Source organism: Sinocyclocheilus anshuiensis, unplaced genomic scaffold (assembly GCF_001515605.1).
Source record: "Sinocyclocheilus anshuiensis isolate Anshui unplaced genomic scaffold, SAMN03320099.WGS_v1.1 scaffold296, whole genome shotgun sequence".
In the NCBI taxonomy this organism is placed as follows: domain Eukaryota; kingdom Metazoa; phylum Chordata; class Actinopteri; order Cypriniformes; family Cyprinidae; genus Sinocyclocheilus; species Sinocyclocheilus anshuiensis.
In genome coordinates, this window is record NW_015557065.1 from 82532 (window position 1) to 97568 (window position 15037).

Genomic DNA, 15037 nt, shown 5'->3' on the forward strand with positions numbered 1-15037 from the left:
TGTGCCACTCCATTGCGCTTCGCTACTACTACAGGTCGGTGCGGATCAAACACCTTGCAGTCGGTTCAGAGCCATTGAGAAAAAGGGGGTCTCTCTCGCATATGGTGGAGTAGGCTACATCGGGGGGCCTTGGAAACCACCTGGTTTGGAATAACCCGATGGAAATTGGAGGACGGGGGCCTTGCGAAGTCCGTCTCGAGGAGGTTTTCATGGAGCGTTGAGATTATTATTATGTGGTGGCTTGCCTTAATGATGTTTACATCTCCGGCTTTTCCATTCATCGTGTTTGTGTGCATGGGGTTATCCGAGGCGGTTCATTCCTACGATGCGCTGCCTTTAGTAATAAGGAAATCTCGTTCAATCGCCGAAGAGCATCCTAATACGAGCGCGAACGGGGTTCCAGGGTACCGGCTCGGTATTGTCGCATTAACACCAGCGCCCACGATCGCGTCCGCCAGAAAACCGATAAATGTCGCCGCACCAGCAGCCACCATTAAACCACCAACAGCGGAGCCCACCACCCCATCCCTGTCTAATCCCAGCTACATGGCCGCATTTGCTCGGAGGAAGCTCTGCTCTGTTGAAACACATATGAAAGAATCGCAGATGTCTGATAATAAAGCGGAAAGATCGGGCGTCGTGCCCGACTTTAGCAAAACATCTGACAATTCTCAAGGTGAGTTAAAATGGGAAATAGCGGAATACTGAAATATAGAAATCACATTTCTGGCAACAGACATGCTATTTAAAATCAGAATATTGTTGCTGTTTAGCCTATCTAATCAGTTATATGCGATTATCAGTACTTTCCTGCCTTCTGCTTCGTGATCTTGTCATTTTAATCTCGTACTGTACCAAAAACATCATTCCTACAGTCCGCCGTCTGCCTCTCAGCAATCACTTCATTAGCAGTCATAGCCATGCAACATGATATATTGATGAGGTATGATCAATAGCACGTATACCCTCACTCTACCGGTATCTATCTATCTGTCTGTCTGTCTCTCTGTCTAATGTCTATATGTCTGTCTGTCTGTCTGTCTGTCTGTCTACAGATTGTAATGTATTGTAAGTATTGTAATGTGCCCATACAGGCCCTTCATTGATTGAGCTGCATGGTATTTGTCCTAACTAGTCAGTTGTTTATCTGTCCTGACTTTACCCCATCAGTACAAACAGATTCACGACCTGTGGGCTGTGTCAGTTAAAGGAAATCATCAACCAGTATTTTTCTGGTATATCCAGCTGAGATTATTTCTGTTAGAATGGTTTAATTAATGTGTTGCTAGTAGGAAATAAAGGCCACAGATTATCCATTGTGTGTATGTGTTAAAGAACAAGGTCACACTGTTAATGAGAGTGAGGTCGACATAAATCTTGCATTTACATGAAATGGTCGTCTGGGTGCACCAGTTGTTCATATGGAAGTATCTATAGACTTGGCCTACTTTTCTATAACAAAACCAACAGTTATCACCAGTGCACTGACATAGGGGCCACTGACCCCAGTGATTTTGCACTGCATAGGTTTAGATGTTTGCACACGTTTATCTTGAAAAAAAAACAATAAAACATATATCTAAAAAATAAACAAGCAGCTACAGATGTTTAACCCTTCTGTGCCCTGCCATTGTGATTGGACATTCCACAGCCATTGTTCCTGATGCTGAGGTTATAATCGGGAGACAGTGTTCAGAAAAGCATGGACTGTGTCTAAGCCTGCCTTTATTAGGACACAGGAAGTGTTAGGGGAGCCCTTTAGATAACATCCTAAGGGCAAGAGAAAGTGGGCTAGAAATCAAGAATAGCAACTATATGGAAATATACTTCCATTTAGATTGATATTCTTCAGTATAATACAGGCATCTTGTAAAAAAGTGTCTATAATGTCCAGAAGACATTTTTTTTTATTGTGAAGAGACCAGGGTTGGGCAAATTCAGAATTTAAGAATTGACTCTCTTTACATTCATGAGTTTTAAAAAGAATTGGCCACATCCATCTGCAAACTGAATGTTGCACTGGAATTTGAATTAGATGACATTTTGTTGGTGTTAGACTTGTGCAATTTTTGAATGTCAGAATATATATATATATACAGAGTTCTGGCATGAAACTCTAGATGGCGCAGTCCGATAGGTCTAACTCAATCTGACCTAATGACATCATGATCACATTGCACAGCTGAATGGTTATTTCCTGTATCGGTAGCGAATGAGCTCGCTGCTCAACATTCAAATATATGACTAGTGCTTGCCGTAGCAGTTGCAGCTTGCTTCAGAAACCCTCCACCTTCCCAGCTCCACCTGTATAGATCTGCAATGTGGTGATATTATGTATGCTCTATTGGGGTTATTCATATGTGTTATATGTGCAGCAGCAGTATTTCTTACATGTTCACAGCAGCATGTTGTGGATGTATTGGCAGTAGCAAGTCTCGGTACTTGCTCTGCCACAGCAGCAGCAGCGTAGCAGATCCATTCCGCCAAGACCAAATACATTAACATTGTCATGTACATTACCATGCCAATCCCTCCAAGAGTTGTCATGACAGAAATATATATACATATATATATATATATATATATATATATATATGTTATTAATTATTTATTTAATTTATCTTTAATTTTCATGTTTAATTATACATTTCATTTTATTCCATATTAATTTGACTTTCTTAAAATTACTATTCAGTTTGATACATAAATTCAAATTCAAGAATTAATGTAGAATTTTAAAAGGCATTCCTAAAAAGGCGATTAAATTCTGAATGGTGTACATCTCTACACTGTAAAATATGACCGTGAATTTAACGGTAAAAGACTGTAAAAATGCTACAGTAAAAACCTGAACTCTAGATGGCGCAGTCCGATAGGTCTAACTCAATCTGACCTAATGACATCATGATCACATTGCACAGCTGAATGGTTATTTCCTGTATCGGTAGCGAATGAGCTCGCTGCTCAACATTCAAATATATGACTAGTGCTTGCCGTAGCAGTTGCAGCTTGCTTCAGAAACCCTCCACCTTCCCAGCTCCACCTGTATAGATCTGCAATGTGGTGATATTATGTATGCTCTATTGGGGTTATTCATATGTGTTATATGTGCAGCAGCAGTATTTCTTACATGTTCACAGCAGCATGTTGTGGATGTATTGGCAGTAGCAAGTCTCTGTATTTGCTCTGCCGCAGCAGCAGCAGTGCCGTTTTTTTACCGTAAATTTTACAGATTTTTTTTTTACAGTGTAGAAACGACATCTGTTTACATGTTTCTTTTACTAATTCAGATGCATTTGCAGTAGTCAGAGCTTTCCTCTTATGAATAAGACTTTAGCTAGAGGGGCATCTGACTGCACATCGCAAATATTGTAATGGAAAAAGATAAATCCTTTATGATTTTAGAGGTGAGCGACTTTGACCTAGATCATAACAGCTGTGCATTAGATGGCCCAGTGAACTCTCTTTACCCCCTGCACTCGAGTCTGTATGCTGGAGTGGGATGAGTGCCGTTTCCACTGGAGCTAATGGACAGAAGAATATGTTTGTCTGAAAGATGTCTACAGACTCACTCTTTCACACCGAGACACCTTTGTCAAACTATTTCTTTTGTTGTCTGACACTCAGTGTCCATCTTGTCTTTTAGCTTCATATCCAACACTGAACATCCCCTAATATACAGTGGCACCCTACTTCAGAATAAACAAATCATTTAGTTCCTGTGTTTATTTGCTGACAGTTCATTACCACATCACGCCTGAGGTCAGTGAAGCCACATCACATCAAAGGTTAATCCTCTCATCTGGTTCAGTTGTAATCTCTCTGTCATATTTAATATTTTCCTAATATTGTCATATAGCGATGAGTCTGGTCGGCAGCCTCATTTACATGGATGTATGTATAATCTGTCAGACTGGGATGTGTAAGCTTCTTATCCGCGCCCTCCACAGCCCCCCTCAGGAGCAGAAGGTGTTTACGAACACACTCCACAGCTCCGTGTGGTAGAAGGTGTTTCTGTCCCAGCATACAAATGATGTTTTTCCCTTTCGGCAGGTGCCCCTCTGGGTGACCTATAGTGCAGTAAATCTGGTGAAATGGGTTCTTGGGGATGAAGGCATGAGAGATTCACAGAAAGATGTCTGGCTCTTAATGGAGTTTATTGATCTGAATCTTCAGTCATATGCATTAAACTGCACGTTGAACATGCCATTGTTAATGTTATTGGTAACGTTACATTGGCTGTGTTTGTTAATAGAGGTGACTGAGTGCATTGATTATTCGGTTGTTATATTATACACTACCACTGTCAGTGTTCTCTCGTTCTCACCAATGCAATAGACATATTTTGTAAAATTGTAAGCGTTTTTTTATTATTATTTTGATCAATTTAATACATTCTTGCATTAATTTAAACATTAATTTCTTAAAAAAAAAAAGACCCAGAACAGTTGTGCTTTTTAATATTTTTGTAAAAACCGTTACATTTTTGTTTTCAGGATTCTTTGATGAATAGAACGTTAAAAAGGACAGCATCAATTTAATGCATACTCATAAATAAAATAATTAATTTCCTAAAAACAAAAAAAACATACTGACCCCAAACTTCTGAACAGTAGTATATATTGCAGGGAGGACAATGATGCGTGTAAGGGAATTGCGATAATGATTAGAACATTTTATGATCCAAAAGAAAAGAAAATTCTGTCAACATACACAAGAACAAATTACTCTTTTCGATTTGGATCTTTTCAATGAATCAGTGGATCCAGTTCACTGAATCAGTCTGAATGATTTGCTCATCAATCAAGACTGATCCGATTCTCAAGTTCACTTGGGTTCATTCAGTGATCCGGTTACAACTCACTGGATTACCATCAAACAACAGCTTAAATTTCAGTGTGTTCCTCACATAAAGCCTGTCAAATATCTTCAGAAGATATAGTGCATGAGTTGTATGAATACCTTTTTATGCTGTTTTTTCTTCATTTTTGAAGCCTTTGTATCCATGGGAACTAATTGTATATAAAAGATTGACTAAAATTCAGGCTTTGAACGAAGTCAGGCTTTGGAACAACATGACGTGAGTAAATGATGACAGAATTAAAATTTTTGGATTAACTATTCCTTCAACACTTCGCGTTGCTTTGATTTCTCTCCCTTGAACTAAATGACCCACCAAAGGGAAAAATCCATCCTCTCTAAGGGATAAGAGGTTGCTTCTGGGACATGTGCATGAACAAAGGCTGATGAATAAAAACATGTATTACATGAAAGATGGATTCAAATGCGCTCTTTCATATTTACATTTTTATAAATATAGGCCACTTTGCTTTTTGAGATGAAACGCATTTGATCATGAGCAAACATAGAGGAGCTGTAGCCTAGCAGTTAGCACATGCTGTGGTGTTCATGTGGGAAAGGCAGATTCACTACTGTCTCTATCAGTTGTATGTAAATAAATAAAAGAAAAGAACATATACAACCAACTATATTCCATTCTAGATCTAATTGCAGCTGGTCTCTCTCCATATCCAGATGTTGCTGGTCAGCTCAATAATTCTGAGCCAAATAATTCAGATGGATTTTTTTTTAAATGCAGCAACTGGAAAATCATCTTTGATTTACCGTCAGTTGATATAGATTTGGAATTACACAAGCTGCAGTTGTTCCCAGCAGCCGGAATTTGCCTGATTTTCCTTTAGAGTTTGTGTTTTTTCTCCATGGACCTACATCCTCTCCTGCATACTAAAGATCTGCAGTCTAATATCAACTTAATGAGCTATCAGAATCAGGCTGCAGGGAGTCATTTATTACAGCTGGCAGAGATCAGCAAGATGGAGTAGTGTGATGTGTAGCGGACTTGAACTTGAAGGAGAAATACTGCAGAGCAGCAGTGCTGCATTAGCAAGACTTTATGTTTGAACGCTGTACGGGTGACAGTTTCTCGTGGATTTCTCCATTAGTATGGGGTATGTGTATCCCAAAGGGCCACTTGGAAAGTTTTTGCTTTGTTAAACCCACGTTGTAAAAAACGGTAGCAGTACAGAGCTATTTCAACTCTTACATTTAGTTTTGTTGTTGTAACGTAATATAATTAGGTTGGTTCACTGATAATTAAAACTATTTTTGACATTAAATTATAGGTTTAAATTAAGTTTAAAATCAATTATGTTAGATGTTTTTGCATGAATTTATTTTTTTCTTCCACTGTATAAAACCAATCTGACCCTATGAGAAACTGTAGAAATGACTAACAACTGTAAAAAAGATAATAAGTTTAACTGTAAAGACTGTAAAACGCTATGGTAAAAAAAAAAAAAAAAACTTGTTTAATGGTAAGTTCACTTAATATTTACAGTAAAAATTACAGTTTTTACTGTATACAGTTTATGAAAGTGAACAAGTCAATTTAAAAATTCTACTGAAAAAAAAAAGTTAATTTGCATTCCCAGAATTCCTTGTGGACACTGTGCATTTGATGTTTATTCTTATTCTCTTATTCTTAGTTTGGTCTTTTTTCTTAACTGTAAATTTAAGTTCAATCTGTAAATCCTAAAATATTACTGCTTTATGTTTTTATGGTAAAATTATGGCAATCGCAGCTGCCTGCATGTTTTTGTTTTACAGTAAACTTCACATTTTTTTACGAATTGCCATGAGAGTGCATTGTATAAAACAGAACAAAAAGATAAAAAATAAAGAAACATGAATTATCTAATATTTTTAACTGCTTCTTTTAATGTGCAATGATAGATTTGTAAAGGAAATCAAATGTAAAAAATAAAAAGTGCATTTTTGTGTGAATGACATTCGTTGCAATATATGTGCAAGTTTGTGAGTACTTCTTGTTATTTATTATATGTGTCTTTAATAATGTTAAATTATTAAGTTATGTCAAAATCTGAACACATTACTGGTTCGATGTTAATTAAGGGATTCTTGATCCATACTAAATAGCCTGTGGGGTTTTGTAAGACAAAAAAATACAAATAAACAAACAATAATGTCTAGGAAACGCTGTCTTAAACATTAAGATATTAGGGAGAGCAGATATACAGGATGACTTTGTTGGTGCTTTATATCAATATTTGATTTGATGATCAAAAATTCATAAGCAATCCTTTGTGTGTGTTTCCTCTGAAGAGCTGGTGTGTAACTGCAGTGGTGAAGGAGTGTCGGACCCTGACGAGTGTGACCGTGAGACGGGTCAGTGTGACTGTATGCCGGGTTACACTGGGCTGCAGTGTGACGAGTGTGAGGAAGATCACTTCACCAACGGCACCATCGGCTGCCTGCCCTGCGCATGTGACTCCTTCGGTGCCGACAGCTCCAGCTGTGACAGGTGAGAGGCATTGTGGGAAAAATGCATTCTTATGTGTCTTGCTATAGGAGTTAACTTGTTTGGACAGTTTGCAGATTTACAAAAGTAGACAACAAAAACAACAGAAACATTTCTTATTGTTATTTTTAGGATATATATATATTTTCATAAATAGAAAGATCGAAAGAACAGAATTAGAAATCTTCTGTAATGTTATAAATGTCTTTACTGTCACTTTTGATCAATTTAATGCATCCTTGTTTAATGGAAGTACTTCTTTCTTGTATATAATTTATATATTACAAAAAAGGTACTACATAGGGTATCTGCTCAGCCATTTACAAATATGTATGAAATTACAGTTTTTACAGCAACTTCCATTTCTTCCAGCAGCTCTGAAATAATTATTTTTAAGCCTTAAATTATGAAACAGTTTTCACTATTTCTTTAACAATTGATGTAATTTATGTCAATTGTCCTTTTAAAACAGAACCATGGACTAAAATACTTTCTACACGATAAATCTAATTATAATTATTACACACTAACTTGATCTCTATCTTTCAAAATTTTTTAGATTAAAAGTAACATTTGCTTTATTTATTAATCATTTTTAGCTTTGAGAATGTTCTCCTCAGAGGAATATTTTAGTCAGATTTAGCTAATTTTCTCCCTAAAGTATATAAGTAAACAGATAATCAGGCAGATTAGCTTAATCCTGTATTGTTTCTCTCACCCAAAACCTTGAGGACGTTTCAGTTTCCCGTTGGCATATTTCTCCTGTGCTTTAATTGTTTAGTAGGTTTACAGTGAGGTATGCTGAGTATTGCCAGTTTGAGCCTAATTAAATGACATTCCCTGCAGGGAGCAGATTGTTGTGATCCTGGCTTTGTTTTGGGACAGGGGCGCGAATTAAGCCTGAATTTTAACATATCTTTCAAGACGAATGTACAGTTTTGTTGGCTACAGTTGAGAAAATGAAGCAATATGTGAACTGCAGCATATCGGATGCTTCAGCCTCACACTATGAAGGTCATATTTTATGATCTGTTTTATACCTTCTCAAAAAGCACCGAAGCATTAGCTCTCATATATTGTCACACTGGAGAAATAGTTGATGTCTAGATATTCAGGTGGACCACCATATTTTAAATCGGTAATAAAGCTTTGATGTTGTGTGATCTTTGAAATGAAGCTTCTAATAATAATTCTCATTATACTGTACTTGGAAAGTTAGAGTTTTGTGTGTGGAATCACTGGTCTGCTGAGGCCGGTATCCTAGAGCTCCTCAGGGAAATTATAACAGCCAATATGAATCCAGTGCGTATTATGAATTCTTATATTAGCATATCCTAATGGCCGTATCAAAACCGAACATGCAATGCTTTTTTGTTCTTCAGTACACTGTAAAAAATGATTGTGATTTTTTTCAGTAAGTTTCCATACTATATACAGTGAATAAATGCAATTACATTTCATGTAATTTTACAGTAAAATACTGTTAAAAAATAATTTTTTTGGAAGTGAAAAAGAAAAAGTCATTGTATAATTTACAGTGAAAAACCGTAAATTGACACTCTCAGAATTCCCTGCATAACACTTCATATTTGATGTTTTTTTGTTGAAATAACTGTTTCTTCTTCGTTTTTTCTTATTAGATGTGTACATTAGGGTTTTATCTTACATCTAATGTTGTTAAATTAATGTTATTGCATTATTTCAGTATCATGTTACCATGATGGTGTTAAGTGTTTGTGTGAATGAGATTGTGTACCTTCTATATAAAAGTATTGCCCTCCTCAGCTCGTAGAAAAGCTGTTTTGTGATGAGCTTTGGTTCATCATGTGACTTTCTCATCACCACCGGTTTTTGGTGGTTATCAGTGCATTGCAATGGTTCAAAACAGATATTAGTACTTCAATATGTTGGTTTATTAATATTACATCAGTTAATGAAATACGGTATTTTATTGTGAATTTAAGTTAAGTCTATAAAACCTAAAATGGTGCTACCATATTTTTTTTTATGGTGAAGTTCTGGCAACCACAGCTGCCGGTATTTTACCGTAAATGTCACAGATTTTAGTTTTTACAGTGTAGAGATTAGCTTCCCATATTGCCCAAGTTAAGGTGCATCTACACATTTAAAATTACTTTTGTGATGTACAAAAATTGTATGGACATTTCCTATAGGAGAGGATTATATTATTTTAATCTTACAGGACTGATTTAACTAGTATGGGAGCTAAATCGTCAGTTCTACATCTCCATTATTAGCACTTAATTTTACGACATTTGCTCTTGAATGGGATTATATTCCCTGTTTATAAATTTTAACATTTGTAAATGAATACTGACATTGTCCCTTTACCGTCACTTGTAGCATACTATTGCATACTTTTAAAAATAATAATAAAAAAGTAATTATGGAAATTATATTAGAATAATTACATGTATTATATGTATTATGTAGCTATAAAATTTATTACAGTTATTGTTTTCAAATTTATATTAAGTGCAGCTAGCTGAACTTTAGAGAGTTTTTTGACCCAAAAAAGTACACTGTAATATTTTTTGAAGGTATAAATTGAACAAAGATTATTCTAGTATAATTTACAAGAAAATACAATTTCAGTCATTCTACTTAAAAATGTAATATGCAATTCAGAGTGTTGCCGTTTCTTTGTAATTAAGCAATTTCTGAGTAAAAAATATTTCTAAACCAAGTACAACTTTATATATAATTTCATAATTACTTCTATTGAAGTATGGTTAAAGTGTACTGTTGAATGTACTGACAAACATTTATGGTAAACTAAAATATACGTTAATGTCAATATTATAGAAACTTGTGTCATGTATTAAAATCTAATTTATTAAAATGTAATTAAACATTTGTAACGACGAATTTGCAATTTACTACATTTAAAATATTAACTTTAAATGTAATACTTAATAACACATTACAGTTATAATATTATAATCATGTACTTTACATGTGATTTTAGTATATTAGTCAGCACATCAAAATAAGTGTACGTGTTTAAGTAACAACAACAAAAGATTGCTAAAACATTATGATTTCATATGTGCTTTACATTTACATTTACATTTAGTCATTTAGCAGACGCTTTTATCCAAAGCGACTTACAATTGGGGGATACATAAAGCGATTCTTCTTAAAGAGGCAAACAGACACAGGAAGTGGTTGTAATACCAAGTTCTTAGACATTGTTCAAATAAGTACAAGCTAGAAAGAGAAGGAATAAATAAAGGGAGGGATGGTTTTTTTTTTTTTTTTTTTTTTTTATTTATTTTTTTTTTTTTTATGAAGTCAAGTAGCTTCGAAAGAGATGGGTTTTCAGCTGTCGCTTGAAAATTGTCAGGGATTCAGCATTCCGGATAGGGGTGGGAAGATCGTTCCACCAAACAGGAGTGGTGAACGAGAATGTTCTGGAAAGTGATTTTGAGCCTCTCTGTGATGGTACCACGAGGCGTCGCTCACTAGCGGATCTTTAAAAAGCTTTAAAGTAAAACTTTTCATTTGACATTATTTCAAAAAGGAAACTTAAGTCTGGAATGGACAAATACACAAGCAGTACAAAGTCTCACTCCAGTAGCGCTGCTCAGCCAATCAGATTGAAGGACTTGAATATACTGTTCTATAAAAACCCCAAATCAGTCACCAATTAGCATACATTGCATACCAAAAATATAGAGTGTTGTGTGATTTAAGTCAGTAAAGTATGATGCAAGTGAAGGTTTCCACAGCATCAGTTGCTTAGAAACCAGATCTTTCATGTATTCTTCCCCCTTTAGGAAAACATTGAAGTCTTTCACTTTGAAAGCATCAGGCGAGGATAAGAGCAGCCCAGTTCCACGGTTGTCATGGATGTGAAGGATGCAGGCAGGAGAATGATGCTGGCATCTCCATGGCAGCAGAGAGAGCGCGAGGGAAGGGGGGTCCAGTCGTTGTGTAACACTGACCTAGTTAATATGCAGCTGATCTGCCCCAGGGTCTCTGAAACCTTAATGAGCTTTCTGCTACAGCGGCCTGCTCAACGCAGTTAGTCTCTCTGAAAACACACTCGTACACACACATACACAACCAATCCAAATGATTAAGGAAGCCCCTGGTGATGGTATTATGATATATTAAGTGTCAAGCCGGCAGTGTTGGAGTGCTAAAAACTGGCTGTGCTGCCTGATGCTGGTCCATTTTTGCTTTTATTTGATCAAACGACATTTTAGTGTGTGGATTATAGGGGTTACAAATGAAACAAGCACAGTCACTCATGAGTAATTAAATTCAGTTTTATATTAATTCAGTTTTATATTAATTCCTCAATCTCCAATTATTAAATTCAGTTTCATTTTTCATTAATTCACAATGTGATCCTAATTAAACGTTACTTTAAATGTCATGTATATTATAATGAAATAAGTATTAAATAAGTATTTTAACTTATAATTTTAACTTGTAATTTTTTTTAATGTTTTTGAAAGAAGTAACTTACAGTATGCTTACCCATGCTTCATTTATTTGATCACAAATACAGAAGGAAATGTAATATTGTGAAATATTATTACAATTTAAAATGACTCTTTTCTATGTTAATATATTGTATAATTTAATTTATTTCTGTGATGCAAAGCTGAATTTTCAGCATCATTACTCCAGTCTTCAGTGTCACATGATCCTTCAGAAATCATTCTAATATGCTGCTCAAGAAACATTTATTACTATTATCAATGTTGAAAACAGATGTGCTGCTTTTTCCCCACTCAGAATTGTTTAATAAATAGAAAGTTGAAAATGGAAAATTGAGGCTGTGGGAATACCCATAATTCCTTGCACTTGAATAATTTTACCATGTACCTCAATTTATTTCACATGCAGTAGTATTTTAATTTCTTTTGATTATTATTATAGCTAATATTTTAATATGCTAATATTTTGTTATTTAATTTAATTTAATTTCAAGGCTTGAAAATGTTTATTGTGAAATGTGCCGTGAGTCTTGAGTGACAGAGTATCATATTACAAATGATCTGTCAATACCATCATGCCATGCTCACACAACTTAGATGGTGCTAATTACTAGACAGGTTTATTTCTGGTATTACAGGTATTTTCACTTATATTATGACAACAAATAACCTATATCCTTTGCCAGCCTGGATTTTTAATAGCCTGCTTTAAAAATGTGTTTTAAGCCGCATTTACCAGCTTTTCCTAATACACAGTGCTGTGTTTCTATCTGTACGCTTGGCTTTTTTTAATAAGGCAAAATGTATTGCTCTGGAATGGGGGTGGATGCATTTAGATAAGCATCTTGATGCTAACAGCTACAAAACGCCGCCCTGTTTGGTGTTTACACAAATGCTAAATGTGCCACCCTAATGAATGGTTCTGTTCAACAGCTGGCTTTAGAGACACACAGACGACGGCTCTGTCTGCTAATGAATGTCAATGCAAGGGAAGGCCGTCAGACAGGGTGTGATTGATCATTATCTGACCTTGATAATCACTCTTGATTGTGTGTGTGTGTGTGTGTGTGTGTGTGTGTGTGTGTGTGTGTGTGTGTTTGGGAAAGAGGCATCTTTATATGCTCTCACTGACTCATCTTTTGAGTCCAGTGTTTTTAGGAAGGGCAGATGTTTGTGTTTTGCATCTGCCACAAGAACATTTTCTCTGGTTGCATTAAAGTGTTAACAGGCGGCCTTTTTCCTCTGTTTCTTGATCTCCTTTGCTCTTTCTCTGGAGATTGTGATTGATAGGTCATATATGTCACACCTCACTCTCATTCCCCAGAATGCTCTGGGAACTGAACCGTCGCCATGGCAACCTGTCTATTGGCCCGTGCACATCCACATACAGTATACACACACACGCTCTGCCAAAGCAAGTGCAAATGTATCTACTAACACTCCACTAATGTTAAAAGGATGTGTGTTAGGTAACAATGCAGAGTTTTTTTTTTCGTTCTTTTAACATATATCTACGGTGGCAGCACACATTAGAATGTGTTAGGAGGTGTTACACCATTTCCAGTGAATGGAAACTACAGCAACCAACTTGATATGGATTTTAATCAGAGTAGATGCCATATTCAAGATATAAGATATGATATATTGCATTTAAGATATGATATATTAATTCATTCAGTTAGATGACAATTATTCATTATTTTGTTGACAATTACGAACATTTTCCCCTTTAAGTTTTGATTATTTTATTACATAAAATTAGTATATAGGAAAAATAGTATATAAGAATATATGAAAATCATCCTGATCATTTTTTATTAAAGTCAGCATTAAATTATTGTACAGCAAATAAGAAATACATATATTCTGATGAATATTTTATATTCAATTATATTTACAATTACATTTAAGCAAAATGTTAACTTTTTAAATGTTAAGATTTTTTTATAATGCACAGTAGGCTACTGTGAATCAGGCTTAAATGTCATGAAAATATAACTATTATAATATAATTATGTAGATGTTATATTCATATTGATGCATGTGTCTGTGTGTTGTAAAATATATGTATGTGCCTTATATTTATTTTATTGTATTATGTAAATAGTGTGTGTATATAAAGGGTATATATATTTGAAAAAATTTTTTGAAACACATTTTTTACATTGTGACATTTTTTTACACAAATTGAAAGATACAGTACAACATATTGCACACACTGTACATCTGTTTCTCACTAGCTCATTTTCACTTGCATCAGATTAAATATGTATCTTCTCTGACTAAGATCTAGTCAAAATAGGGTGTAGCACTCTGTCTTTTTTTCCCCTCTGTCTCTCTTTCTGTTTTTTTCACTCCCCTGCTTCCTCTAGGCCAGTAATGCATAATTTAAGATGTGTGTCTGTATTTATTCATTCAGATTACAGACTGTGTGAGTGTATGAAGGTGCAGAGCAGGTGTGATTCTTCAATGCATTGCAGGAAGCTTCTGTGCGAATATATATATATATATATATATATATATTAGGGGTGGAAAGATTCGCGGAAAAAACTCGAACCGTACGGTTCTCCACACACGGTTCGGCATGCGCTAGGACCGCGGTTCAACTTAAATCTGACAACGCATCTGTAATATGGTTTGCTATAAATAACACGTAAAACAAACAGGGTTCGGCAAATATACAGTATGTTTCTGTTGATGGATGCGCATTCTGGCTTCCCAATACATTACAACAACAGCGATGAAAAAAAAAAAACGTGGACAAACGATTCACTCTTGTTCAATGTGAATGCCGTATGCTGGAATATGAGCATTTATTCCGTCATCACCTGGGTGCTGAGGCACGCGCGCACAGGTGAGACCTGAACAGCACACGTTGATATCTGTGTTTAAGCTAAACTCATTTAAGCTTTGCCAGTTTAAACATTTAAGTGAGAAGTGAGAAGATTTGTGCGTGCGCTCATCCGAAGCGCAAACCCCTGCCTCAGAACGTGCTCAAATATTAAGCTCTCTCTGAAGTATAGTGTTTAAAATGGACAAATTCACACAAAAATTATGTCAAAATGCCCGTCTTGGTAAGTATCCTATAGCAGACGTAGCCGGCTGAACGTACTGGATCAGTGCACTAGATCAGTGCATTCTCTTAAAGTGACAGCACTTTCTTAATATTAATCAAACAGCAACAACAAAGAAATCACTCACTGCTCTTGATTGAATAGCTTTTGTA

General features: G+C 35.5%; 1 protein-coding gene across 1 annotated transcript in view; it reads left to right on the forward strand.

The window, feature by feature from the left end:
* LOC107676623 (multiple epidermal growth factor-like domains protein 9) overlaps positions 1–15037 on the forward strand; it is a 31591-nt gene continuing 16554 nt past the window's right edge. The window contains exons 1-2 of the mRNA XM_016471214.1: positions 1–676; positions 7144–7342. Of these exons, the coding sequence (XP_016326700.1) occupies positions 232–676; positions 7144–7342 (644 nt within the window). The 5' untranslated portion in view covers positions 1–231. The remainder of the gene's footprint in view (positions 677–7143; positions 7343–15037) is intronic.